The 14048-nt window shown below is 42.6% G+C and overlaps 1 protein-coding gene across 1 annotated transcript; it reads right to left on the bottom strand.

The window, feature by feature from the left end:
- Window positions 1–2596: 2596 nt before the first annotated feature.
- ccnd1 (cyclin D1) lies at window positions 2597–9281 on the bottom strand. Its single transcript, XM_037794898.1, has 5 exons — window positions 9084–9281; window positions 7485–7700; window positions 6485–6644; window positions 5665–5813; window positions 2597–5572 (listed from the first exon to the last, which is right to left on the bottom strand). Exons 1-5 carry the CDS (start codon window positions 9279–9281, stop codon window positions 5417–5419), a joined length of 879 nt encoding a protein of 292 aa, XP_037650826.1. The 3' UTR covers window positions 2597–5416.
- Between the last annotated feature and the right edge of the window lie 4767 nt (window positions 9282–14048).

The following is a 14048-nucleotide window of genomic DNA, read 5'->3' as shown; positions in this document are numbered from 1 at the left end:
TAGGGTAGAGGTAGGGTTTCAGTCTCTGTCTACCTAGAGGTAGGGTTTCAGTGTCTATCTACCTAGAGGTAGGGTAGAGGTAGGGTTTCAGTCTCTGTCTACCTAGAGGTAGGGTTTCAGTCTCTATCTACCTAGAGGTAGGGTTTCAGTGTCTATCTACCTAGAGGTAGGGTAGAGGTAGGGTTTCACTCCCTATCTACCTAGAGGTAGGGTAGAAGTAGAGTTTCAGTCCCTATCTACCTAGAGGTAGGGTTTCAGTCTCTATCTACCTAGAGGTAGGGTAGAGGTAGGGTTTCAGTCTCTATCTACCTAGAGGTAGGGTTTCAGTGTCTATCTACCTAGAGGTAGGGTTTCAGTGTCTATCTACCTAGAGGTAGGGTAGAGGTAGGGTTTCACTCCCTATCTACCTAGAGGTAGGGTAGAAGTAGAGTTTCAGTCCCTATCTACCTAGAGGTAGGGTTTCAGTCCCTATCTACCTAGAGGTGTGTTTCAGTCCTTATCTACCTAGAGGTAGGGTAGAGGTAGGGTTTCAGTCCCTATCTACCTATAGGTAGGGTAGAAGTAGGGTTTCAGTCCCTATCTACCTAGAGGTAGGGTTTCAGTCCCTATCTACCTAGAGGTAGGGTAGAAGTAGGGTTTCAATCCCTATCTACCTAGAGGTAGGGTTTCAGTCCCTATCTACCTAGACGTAGGGTTTCAGTCCCTATCTACCTAGAGGTTGTGTTTCACTCCCTATCTACATAGAGGTAGGGTTTCAGTCCTTATCTACCTAGAGGTAGGGTGAAAGGTAGGGTTTCAGTTCCTATCTACCTAGAGATCGGGTTTCTGTCCCTATCTACCTAGAGGTAGGGTTTCAGTCCCTATCTACCTAGAGGTAGGGTAGAGGTAGGGTTTCAGTCCCTATCTACCTAGAGATCGGGTTTCAGTCTCTATCTACCTAGAGGTAGGGTAGAAGTAGGGTTTAACTCCCTATCTACCTAGAGGTAGGGTTTCAGTCCCTATCTACCTAGAGGTAGGGTAGAGGTAGGGTTTCAATCCCTATCTACATAGAGATCGGGTTTCAGTCCCTATCTACCTAGAGGTAGGGTTTCAGTCTCTATCTACCTAGAGGTACGGTTTCAGTCCCTATCTACCTAGAGATCGGGTTTCTGTCCCTATCTACCTAGAGGAAGGGTAGAGGTAGGGTTTCACTCCCTATCTACCTAGAGGTTGGGTTTCAGTCCCTATCTACCTAGAGGTAGGGTAGAGGTAGGGTTTCAGTACCTATCTACCTAGAGGTAGGGTAGAGATAGGGTTTCACTCCTTATCTACCTAGTGGTCGGGTTTCAGTCTCTATCTACCTAGAGGTAGGGTAGAGGTAGGGTTTCAGTGTCTATCTACCTAGAGGTGAAGTAGAGGTAGGGATTCAGTCCCTATCTACCTAGAGGTAGGGTTTCACTCCTTATCTACCTAGATGTCGGGGTTCAGTCTCTATCTACCTAGAGGTAGGGTAGAGGTAGGGTTTCAGTCTCTATCTACATAGAGGTAAGGTAGAAGTAGGGTTAAAGTCTTTATCTACCTAGAGGTAGGGTAGAAGTAGGGTTTCAGTCTCTATCTACATAGAGGTAAGGTAGAGGTAGGGTTTCAGTCTTTATCTACCTAGAGGTAGGGTAGAGGTATGGGTTTCAGTCCCTATCTACCTGGAGGTAGGGTAGAGGTAGGGTTTCAGTCCATATCTACCGAGAGGTAGGGTAGAGGTAGGGTTTCAGTCCCTATCTACCTAGAGGTAGGGTAGAGGTAGGGTTTCAGTCCCTATCTACCTAAAGGTAGGGTTTCAGTTCCTATCTACCTAGAGGTAGGGTTTCAGTCCCTATCTACCTAAAGGTAGGGTAGAGGTAGGGTTTCAGTCCCTATCTACCTAGAGGTAGGGTAGAGGTAGGGTTTCAGTCCCTATCTACCTAGAGGTAGGGTTTCAGTCTCTATCTACCTAGAGGTCGGGTTTCCGTCAGATGCTTTTCATAGTTGGATGGGCAGCCAGAATATGTGGGATTCTTTCTGTTCTCACTGCAGCGGTTGTACAACTTGTACATCAGACGATTTTTAAATGTTTCTTCTATTATTTTCATCATCACATAATCTCTCGGTCATTTTTTCGATCATTCAAATAATAATTTATTCCATAAAATGTCTAAAGAATAAATATACTGATATTCTACATTTCACTGACTGTCAACAAATCCCACGGAAATGTGTAGCCAAAGTTTGATGCAACTTGTTCCTGACATTAAATGCTGTTCTTTACTTTGTGTCAGGCACTCCATCCTGTTGCTGAAAATCCTCACTAGAGGACCAAATGTGTATTAATCCGCAGCTGAAAATAGTCCCCAACAAATGCACTTTATACTTCCGTTTGAGTAACGTTTGCTTAAAACTACATTTCCCAGCTGTTTTAGGAAATTATTTTTCAAAAATTAAACTACATATTAAGTATAACTATGCGTCAAGTTGCCAAGTAGGATTCTCTGCTAATTTTCAACAACATCAATAACATACAGTGTGAGTTAATTTCATTCAACAAGCCTCTCCTGTGGACAAGAACAGACCAGTTTTTCCAGACTCCATCTAATTCATGTTTTTATTGTGTAGTCGACACAAGTTGCAGACAACTGGCATGAAGTAGACACAACTGTGTGGAATGATTTGTAACAAAAAAACAGTCTATGGCTTCCGAGCACAACACTGACTCTATTTACAAACTCAAATCAACTCACTGACAGTTTGAAAATTGGAGCAAAAGCTTTTTTTCTTTTATAAATATCAAAAGGGGGAAGGAAAGGCCGCTATGGGCCTAAAGGGGGGATAAAGTCTCTTTCACAGAGACAGCTTAACACTCAACAGAGTTATACATATCCCATTTTTCTGTTATGGCACCAGTATCAAAGCATGCCCTGGACTCGCTAGTTTCCATCGCGGATGCTTCATCTTAAGCAGGTTGAACAGAGCTAGTAGGCACTGAACCAACAAGTAGAATAGAATAAAAACTAAACAAATAAAAAGACTAAAATTAGAGATAGATCTTGACTGTCACATGAGGTATTGTGGATCAAAGCATTTCTGTACATTGTCTCATTTTTCCTTGTTTTTTTTTTTTTTTTGGAATAGTTCGGAAAATCATATTACGTAATTATAAACAAAAAAAAAGAAAAGGGATCACATAGAATCTACATAAAAACAACAAATGAGGATGTCAATAACACAATTTTCTATGAGAAAATTCAAACCTAGAATGGCAGTATATTGACATTTATATGTATAAAAAAAACACCAAAAATGTAGCAGCAAACAACAGGAGAAAAGCATTGTTTTTTAATCCATTACGTTTTTGTCATCTGTTTTTCTTTTTTTTAACACGTAGCTGGGATTAATTTTTCTATAGCAGCGGAATACAAGGAGTGTTTCTCTCCTACTCTCTATCCTTAATGTACAATCAGAAACCTCATTTACAGGGTTCCCACACAGTTTGACATACTTATAGAATTCAATACTTTTTTCCAGAGTTGGATTTGAACAGGTCCCTTCCTGCTCGTACCAATCAACCTTGTCATGATAACTTTGCCGTCCTGTGTAGGAACCCTGACTTGAACTCTACAGCATTAAGACACCCCTCCCTGTTGAGCCTTCACCCTTTTTTGCCACTTTTGCCACCTTTTCGCCCCTCTGTATGCTTGCCAGCTTTGCTCTCCCCAGTTTCTTTTTTAGGCAAGTCCCCAAGAAACGCAGCCCACGTCTTTTAGGTTTGTGCAAAATCATAGTCTCAACACTTCTCTTCTTTTTATTTTTATCTTCATCCCCTTTCCCAGAATCCATGAGCAGTATTTGAACTGAGGTGGTGTGACGGAGGAGATGCTGTCATGGCGATTTAGAGGCAGAGTGGAGTTTTAGTTTTACAAATATCCCTTGGACGGCAGGGCTGCTCTGGAGGCAGATATAGTTCAGCGGTAGGTGGAGCCATGGTTTGTTTGCAAACTGGAAAATGCAAGCTTAAAAAAAATAATAAATAATATGTTTTACTATATATAAAAGTATCATTTTAACTATAAAAATAATACTTGATTTTACTTTTACTGGACCTTCAGCTTTTGGCTCTGCACATTGAAACAATTCTTATAATGGAAGAGCAGCTTTGCCTGTATGAAACATCTGTTGAACTAAAACTCAATCTGAGACTTTGAAGGCAGCTGCAGAGCGCCGCCGGCTCAATGAGACTCATGACAGTGTCAAGCAGCATTCAGTCTTGTTTTAAAAAAAGTCTGCCATAAAGGTCGATTTTTTTTTGTCCCATTTGATGAATCAGATTCAGGCCTGATCCAGATCCAACTGTCTGCAGGTGTTGCTCTCACTCTCCATCCCCCATTCAACCCCCCCATTCAATTTTCATGTTGTTTTACAAACTTAACCACTGTGATTTTTTTTTTTTTAGACGACCAGCAGCGCTGACCAAAAGTGCTTTTTTAAAAAAAACAAAGTTGGAATGGTTTAGTTATACCTACACAGAAAGGACGCATAGCAGACTGTGGATCGCTTTGCTTGATTGTGCATCGATTTGATCTCATCAAATTACAGCAAGCTGAAACGGGGTAAAAGCGACCGTTGTCGACGAATGAACAAAGAATCATGTATGTCCAAAGCCTTAACATCAGCAGTCCACAGTCGCTAAGGTCCTAAAAACAGAGCGTCTCACACTACACTTGGTTTAAAAAAAAGAGGCCTAAAATGATAAAGTGACTAAACATAAGCAAGCAAGGGATATATGAATGTTTGCAAGGCAACAAAACAAACATGGGACAGGAAATCTAAAAACATACGATATAACAATAGAGAAATGAAAACAAAAAAAAGCCTCTTCTTCTTTAACAAAAGTCAGATTTCAGATAAAGACTTGAAGACAGACTACAAGGACCTACTGTACATGACACTTTGGGATGTTTTAGTAGGCGAGTTAAGTCTGTGGTAATTTAAAGATTCCTAGTTTAATATTTGAGGGAATGAGAAAAAATATCTACTAAAATGTCTGTAATGTGGCTTCAACTCCAGCCCACACGGGTCATCAGTATTCGGTGTCTTTTCTCTCTTAGACATTTCTGTAGTGTTAATTTCTTTTCCCAGGATGGGAGGGGACACTGGCAGGAAATGTGACTTGGGTTTGCGGGGCGGCGGGGGGGGCACTCTGTCCCGTCTTGGCAGTCGTAGTGGACAGCGGGCATGTGAGTGACATGTCGGCCATGATAGCAGCCCAGGAAGGAGGAGGAGGAGGAGGAGGAGGAGGGGAGGCTGAGTTCAGATGAGGAACCCCCTCCCCGGCCGACCCATCGCCAACCTCTGTCGACAAACTTTCCCTCGATCGTCAGGTCATCGCGCGACGCGGCTGTCGGTCACTTCAGATGTTGATGTCTCTGACGTCTGTCGGGGTGCAGGACAGGTCCACGTCCTCGTCTACGCGTTTGGTTTCTGTCGTGTTGTTGTGCTGCTGAGCCTGCCGCAGGCTGGACTCCAGCAGGGACTCGATCTGCTCCTGACATGACCGTAAGCAGTCCTGCAAGCACAGAAGCAACACTTTGAGTAAACACCATTGCTCTGCTAACATCGAGTTACCTTTTCCAAACATTCAAATATGGGTTTGCGTACCGGGTCACTGCGAATGACCTGCGAAAGGAAGTTGGTGAGGTTCTGGGAGGACAGGGAGGCGTCTTGGCTCTTCAGGTAGAGACCTTGAACGGCTGCCACCACACTGCCCGCCGCCACCATGGACGGAGGACTGGCGATGAAGTTGACATCTGTGAAACAACACGGAATATCAATGATTATAAAACTCCATATCTACTTTCCTTTAAATATATGAACAGAACTATTCATTATTAAAACCCTACGTGTTCCTAATCCATTTTCATTGTTGTAAGAGACGCCTTACATTCAACAGATGTAAAGTGACTACAGAGCAGACAGATCCCTGCCTACATCTTCTCACAGAAAAACAACAACGCTACACATCTGCCCCTCTGAACCTTCAACATTTATTAACTAATAATGACAACATGGCTGCCACGATCAGAATAACAAAACCACAAACTAGGTCGAAGAGAACAAAAAAAAAAAACAGTAGTCAGTAGTGGGGTTGGGGCTTTTATCTCCAGGAAAGTCCTAAAAAACCTCAATTATGACTGAAACTTTGAATCAACCCTGTCTGGAAACCTGTGATAGGAAGCTGTAATTGGCTACAGAAAGTAAAATATAGAGTATAACTAAATACATAAACAAGAAGTATTCATCATATAGAATAAATGAGAACTACAGGTCATAGCAGAACACACTAAAACGGAACAATAAGTGAAAATGTGAGCTATTTAGAAATACGGAAAATAGGGGAAATGTTTTTCATAATTTGATTTAAGTGAGTGTATTTTACTGCACACATGAAGACACGGGACATACGGGGTTGGTGTCCTACCTGTAGCACAGAGAGCCACGAAGGTCTGAGCGTGTTTCCTGAGGATCTGCTTGGTGGACGGGTAGATCTCCAGCTTGGACAGGAAGTGCTCGATGAAGTCGTGAGGTGTGACCGAAGCCAGGTCCCATTTCAGCTTGTTGAGAACCAGCAGCTCCATTTGCTGTGGACGGACCAAGACCAAAGGCATTCACTCACTGTGACCCAGAGAAATGTACTCTTCCCTTTATTTATTTATTTATTTTTTATATCTGCGGTGACATTTAGTTCCTGCAACTGTTGCAGTTTGTCATTGAATCTGTTTTTTTATCTCCATATCTAGATATAAAGTGTCCAGCTTTCAAGATTCATCCCCGTAGGGGTCGTAATGCTCCAGACTTCAGCTTACTCAAAAATGTATTTTATTAAGTTCCTAAAGTTTTCGAATTCATTTCTTCCTTAACTACCCATACATACTATATATTCTGTATATATTCTGTATATATTCTGTATATATATATAAATAAATAACAACCAAACATCAGCTGTCTCCATTATTCTGGTGGAGGCACTGCAACGGAAGCAGCTGCACATACAATAAATATCACAGCAAACACAAAAGCTAAGTGTGTGTGTGTAGTTCTTCATGTTCACTTTCATTGCCAACAGCCTGCACCTCTGTCTAAATTCCACTAGGTGTCGCTGTGAGTCGTGTTTTCTTGGCAGTCACTGAGACCATTCATGAAATGAGAGAGGCCTTCAGTCACCATGGGAGAGTCACAGGCGGCCATTCACTCTGCTGCTGCACCACAGCTACATTTATATACCAAACAACTCATCATATGTGACATTTTAATATTATATTGATATTTTCCGACTGTACGGTGACACTGACAGACCAGATGAACAGCTAAACAACTCTGTGGGGCCTATATCTTCTGCTCATGTGGTCTCTTTCCGTTCTCATGTAGGCTACTGTATATGTGTGTTATGCAACAATCCATGTCTGCAGAAGTCAATTTACCAGCAGCTCTCCGGGCTGGACCGAGTTGTCCGTGTAGATGCAGAGTTTCTCCGCCGTTAAGGGCACAGTTTCCTTCATCTTGGATGCTAGAAACATGCACGTAGCTCCCAGCAGCTGTAGTCTTGTTTTCCTGGTGGCCTCCACTGATAAAAATCTGTCCAAATAGTTCATAGCCAGCGGAAAAACCTCCTCCTCACATTTCTGTTCCTCGCAGACCTGCATGGGGAGGTGAGAAAAAGCACTTAAGAGTTTGCTTTCGGTTGCTGGAAGAAAAAATTCCCCCTATTCACATAGTATACATTGTTAAGACCACTCAAACAACTGGCTCCATGTCGTATTCCCACAGCTGTTTGCATTCAATCATTGGAAAATAAATGAAAAAGGAATTAAACATTTTGTTGCGTCTAATTCACTGGAGTTCAGAGTTTAAATATCCTGCGACTTTTAATGCAAACTCTATTCACATGTATCCGAAAACATCTAAAGTAAAAATATGATAGATTTATTATTTTTTAATATAAGTAATACTTTTTGCAGCAATGAAAAGAGTCGGGAATTAGTGAGCAAGTCAGTTCTGACTGAGACACAAAGGTGGCGTCGAGGCAAGTTTCGCTCTGCAAATTCAACTTCGTCATCTTTTCATAAAATATTTAGAAATATTTAAAAATTACCAAGGTGTATAATGTTATCATGTAAATGATCCTCATCGAACGCCTGATCGAATGAGAGTCGAATGTGTCGAATTGTGACTCGAATTGATTTAATAATAATTAATTTGTCGGACGAGGTTCTTCTTCACGTGCTGCATGCGACACTTCCCTCTCGGCTCTCACAGGCACGATTTCAAAAATTAATACAAAATATAAAACCGCAAAGACTTCAATCCAAAAGTTCATGTTAATGTTGAAAAACATCTAATCTATCAAATCCGACTGTTAGAATTGATTTAATATTTCGCACTTTTACATAAAAAGCCCTGTTTCCAGGTCGTTCTTCAGACAGCACAGTAACTTTGTCTCCGGCTGATCGCAGAGGAAGGATCCGGAGCCCTGACACCCGCACACCGGCCACCGTGGACCGGCACACCGGCCACCTGGGACCGGCCTGCTGCTGCTCCACCAAGCGGACCTCCGGCTCTCATCCAACCCACCTACTGTCATTGTCGCTGATCTTATAGATTTATAACGATATTAAAAAATGCTTCTCATACGACAACAAAGATGGCGCGTCTACTGGCACGGGCCGGACTGCATACGTGTACATTCATGTTATTATTGAGTGTTTTCCTCCTCTGATCACATCCCAGAACCTCCACGAACATGTAGGCTGACACATAATCAATAACAACTAAAGGTATAAAGCGAGCAGTGGTCCTCTCCGAGCCGAGGGACCACCCAGCGCTCCTGAGGACATCTAGTCTCTCTCTGTCTTTATGTAACATGCACAGAGAATATACACAAACCAGACTCCCACACTAGTCATCATAGATAGATAGCCTATATACATATATAGATAGATCGATAGTCTACACATAGACACAGATAGAAGTGATGAAACTGAGTCACTGGAGTAGAAAGTTGAGGAGAAGTAAAGACCAACCTCTAACATCCAGGTGGCAACTATCTTCCTCATCTTGGGGACTATTTCTTTCTGAACACACTTGAAGTAGTTTGGCGACGGCAGGTAGTTCTCCTCCGCCTTCAGCATGGTGTGGAGGACCCGGTCGGTGAGCAGGTTCACGTCCTGGTAGGCTCTCCTGATGGAGTCCACCTCGCAGCACAGCAGCTGGTCCTCCATGGGGGCGACTCGGCCGGTAAAACACTGTCAACTCTCCCGGTGTCCCGGTGCTGTCCTTAGTGTCCTCAGTGTCCCTGTTAGTTAGCTGTCTCTCTGTTGTTGTTGACCGGGCTGCAGCGGGCAGGAGGAGGCTGACTGACCGACCTACGGTCCTCTGGTCCTCTGGTCTGATCTGATCTGGATCACGTCTTTACGTCTTCTGGCTGCGCTGCTGCTGCTGCTCCTCCGGTGTGCGCGAGCCCTCTGAAGCACAGAGCGCTTCCCCCCGCGAGACAAAACCCCTGGCTCGCGCTCTCCAAACACGCACGCACACAACACACACATACACACACACAAAGTTTATGGACGACCGCGCGCTGAGGAGGAGGAGGTGGTGTTAGCTGACGTCAGCTGTTGTTAGGGGGGGGGGGGGGGGGATCAAAGAGACAAGCAGTCTGCTAGGGAGCGCGCGAGGAAGGGATTCTATTATATACATATATATACGAAAACGGAGCCCCCCCACCACCACCCCCCATAGCCTGGTGGCTTCTGGGAGGAGGTGGGAGGTCCGGGGCTGACTCTGGGGCCGTCTGTCCCCGGTGGTGGAGGAGGTGGTGGTGGTGGAGGAGGGCTGACCGTCGGTAGGGGGCGGTCCGCCCCACAGCAGCTCTCTCTCTCTCTCTCTCGCTCTCTCTCTCTCTCTCTCTCTGAACATGAGGGGAGCACATGGGACAATAGAGCAGCAGCCCTGAAACACACAGTATAGGCTGCTGCTCCATTCACCTCCATTAATGCCTTACTCTGAAACACACAGAGCTCAGGAGACTATAGGCTATATGATATGAACCAGTGAGCATGCTTCACATGTGATCACTAACCCATTTTCTACCTCTATAATATGTATAAATAATATGTAATACGTATACACACAACAGTGGTCAATTGTTGAGCACTGTAAGTTCAATTATAAGTTATATAAAAATATAAAAATTGATTTAGAATGAAGTAAAGACTGGAGAGCAACTAGTAAAGACTTTCTGTAACACACACTCACACACACACACACACACACACACACACACACTCAGACGGGAGGAGACTGGAGTTTCACCAATAGGAGGAATTGCTGTTACTAGGCAGATGTCGGCGTAACTTTTCATGTGGGGGAAAAGTTCAGTGCACTGGAAAAGTTGACATTGTTATTGTTATCAAAGTGGTTTTACTCAGTATAGTCTTTCACATAATCAATACAGACTTTATCTATTGACAGCACTGCTTTATGTGTGTGTGTGTGTGTACATCCCTGCTGATTTATTCAGACTGAAGAGAGAGGCCAGCAGGAGCCACATATATTCTAGACATTTACAGCCCGATACAAAGTTTATCAGTCATGTATTTAGTCGCTCAAGTTAATTCCAGCATTTAGTGTTAAGTTGCTCACATTTGAATCTAGTTTCAATATGAATCGGAGCTTTTCACATTCCTGGAATTCCTCTCTGGGCTATTGGGTGGACTACCGTAATGCCTGAAGAGGGTTACCTCTGAGGACAGAGCCTGTGGAGTCACATCACAACATATCACCACTTTGTTGTTGGATCAAAAATAGAATATGATTCTGTTTTACAAAATATGTGGTCACCATGCATTTACATCTGTAACTGAGCTGTAAACATGCTGATTTCCCCTTTTTGTCTACATACACTGTCACTTTATGTTTATGAGGGAAAACTCTCTTAACATTTGTGTTATGGTTCATTTAAATGTTTCCCATTCATATATTTTGTCACAATGTATTTTTGTTGTGTGATTTCCTCTTTTCAACTGAACCTCCATCAATATGATGACACAATTAGATAAAACAATACAAATATAATTCAGCTGTTTTTCACCATCATATGCCCTTTTGATTGTCTACCCGTAATCATACAAGTATTTTATTTACAGCGTATGCATGTCATGACAAGCCACTAATTTGCCACTTTTAGCTACTTTGTTATTAACTTCTTATTTTATTGAGTTGTTATAAAATGTTTGCAAATGACGCTTTGAAAAACAAAAGATATATCCCGCAGACCCAGAGAGTACGAAAAGCTGAAACCAACAGTGATTCTGATCCACTTTGTTTCCCCTCATATATGACTTTTTCTCAATGGCGTGCTCTGTCTCTCCCAGTCCCTCTCATTGCACAGATAGCTGGAGGCTTTCTATGGGAAACAAAGGGAGCTGGAGCATGTGACTTTTGCAGTGAGGCTCTTCTAGCAGCTTTATGGTAACGGGGGAAGGAAGTGTTTAAAGGGGCAGCGGGGAGAGCTGAAGTGAAACCAGCAGGGCACAGACTGGTTCAGACTACTGATCCCACCACCACGCAGCCCACGGCTGGAAAATAAATCATATGTCAAGTCTGTGATTCACCACACCAAGGACATCCCTTTTTTGTCCCTGGCTCTCATTCACTCGCACTGCCCTCATTTTCCTTCATCGTTTCTTCAACATATTCAAACTGATTTCAACCACTTGTTGACTTTTCTTGACTACACGGGTTAAGCCAGATACTTGAATAGAATGTTGATTTTACTTCGTTTTTTTTCTTAATTCAGCCTCTTTATAAGAATGACAGATATCAGTACTTGTAGTGCAGGTGGTTGAAGAAATGTGACCGTTGTACACATTCTCAGAGAAAAGAAAAGACAGGATAGAAGTCTAAAACTCTATACAGCCATGCTGGCACCAGTATGACACTCTACTTATGCACAGCGGTGCTTTGAGCTAAATGCTGATAATGATATCTAGCAGGTGATGTTTACCGTGGTCACACTCTCAGTTTAGCATTGGGGACATGCTAACATTGGGGACCAACATTGCCTTACTGAGAACCCTGTCTCTAGTGTGGCTAAAGCCTGTATTTCTCCACTGCGGTTAGATCGGCTGATATAATCAGATTAAAGCTGTAGTAGGCGAGATTGGAGCAAATATGATTAAAAAAAGTTATTTTTATAAAACGGTCGCTATATCGTGACAGTAGTACATGAAACAGGTAACGTGAAAAAAATCATGTTCCTCTGTGTCCTCTGTGTCCTCCGGTGCTCCTAACGGCATCTGCAAGATTTTTACAGACCGGAGGAAAACAAGCAGTAAGAACTGATCCGAGATTTGCTGTCCATGAGAGCCAGCTGTCAATCACTCGCGAAATCCGACCAAACGGTCAAACTAGGCAGCGCTGATCAAATATGAATCAATATTATGTTACTGTAATGCCCATTTCTCTCCTCAGATGTTTTCAGAATCATCTTGTAGTGCACGGTTTAGTTGTAAAATGAGAAAGTTTGTGACCCAGCAGCCATGTTGGAAATCTCTTGAAGGAATGCCAAGTAAGGCTCCTGGCTGGTCACTGCAGTTTCACTTTGACTGTACAGATAAAGGCTTTCGCTCGGCGTCAGTCTGACTAGTGAGTCACACTCTGAACATGAATTCATTTTCTAGCGCACGCTTAGACTGTTTTCTTTGACTTGAATGAGAATGTCAGATTGTCCTGTGTATGTAAAATAAACATCAGTTGTCATCATCAAGTCTCAGTGATTCAGTCATTCCATTCCCAGTACTGCCTTTCATTCATTCAGTGGTGCAGTAGGTATGTGTGTGTGTTCATGTGTTCACTCATCTCCCCTCCTCAGGGTTAGGGTTAGGGCTCCTCCACAAATTTGACTCTTTATTCTGGGCACTTTCTACAACATGGTTGCTGAATGTTTATGTATGTACAGTATATATATATATATATACATTTTCTTCAACCCTAAAATGGAAATTTCTGTTGATTTACAGGATGTCCTCTGTACCATTCACGGACACTTCTGTGATTCCGAAAACGGAAAAATCTGTAGATTTACAGTATATCCTCCGTACCGAGCCATATATCAGGCCCAACCTTTACATTCTGGAGGGAAAACAGACGCTAACGCTAGCATTTGTACGTTACCTGTCGGTCTTTGCGGACCGCCTGAGGCTAAAACTGGGGCTAACTCTACCTGACATCCACTGAAGTCTAAAATATAAGCATCGGTTAAAGGTAAATTACAATACCAAACTTGCGTTAGTCTCAAAATAAGTCAGCAAAATATTCCGTGTATCTGGGTAACGTTAATGGTCGACAGCAGCTAAACTAAACAACAAAACAGCGATCCAACTAAAACGATATTGAGCTAACGTTAAGTCCTTAACATAAATCATTTTGGTTAGACAATTTGAGATTTTTTAACAGAGAAGTGTGAGAAAGGTTTCTCTGAACTATACTTTGCTGTGTGTGATGGTCTCTGCCTCTTCCAGCTTTCCCACAATGCAATGCGTATTTAAAAATAAGGGTAAAACTCCTGTGAAAAATCGATACAGAAAACTCCTTCATATTAACACGGCACATTGGCCCATCATTTTACGGACTTTTCTTAGAGTGCAATCTGATGGCTTTGTTATCTAATTTATATCTATATAGATAACAACAGACCGTAGCATGCCTGGCGTAGTCCTGCATGTGCCAATAAGGCGCAAAATGCTTATTACTTGTTACTTTTGTAAACTATATTATCGTCCTAATTCTTATTCTGTTGCTTAGTTTTTATATGAGTGTCTGCGGGCGCACAGAAAATTGACTATGCTATCTTCAATTTCTGCCACAAGGAAATATTTTAAAGTAGTCCAGGCTAATCTGTTGTCCTGCCTTCACCGAACCCCGAGCTTTAAGCTTTAGTGCTTAAAAGCAAAGCAGTGTGTGTGTGTGAGTTTGCAGGAGTGTTGAAG

The sequence above is a fragment of the Sebastes umbrosus genome, chromosome 2 (genome assembly GCF_015220745.1).
Source record: "Sebastes umbrosus isolate fSebUmb1 chromosome 2, fSebUmb1.pri, whole genome shotgun sequence".
NCBI classification, from domain to species: Eukaryota; Metazoa; Chordata; class Actinopteri; order Perciformes; family Sebastidae; genus Sebastes; species Sebastes umbrosus.
Note: the sequence above shows the minus strand (reverse complement) of the source record. Positions and strands in the feature narration are given on the sequence as shown.

Excerpts from the sequence above, each read along its gene's own strand:
- ccnd1 (XM_037794898.1), bottom strand. The coding sequence starts at position 9,281 with ATGGAGGACCAGCTGCTGTGCTGCGAGGTGGACTCCATCAGGAGAGCC. Across the intron at positions 6,645-7,484 it reads TCCAGCCCGGAGAGCTGCTG|CAAATGGAGCTGCTGGTTCT; the intron begins GTAAATTGACTT and ends GTCCGTCCACAG. Across the intron at positions 5,573-5,664 it reads AGGTCATTCGCAGTGACCCG|GACTGCTTACGGTCATGTCA; the intron begins GTACGCAAACCC and ends CTGTGCTTGCAG.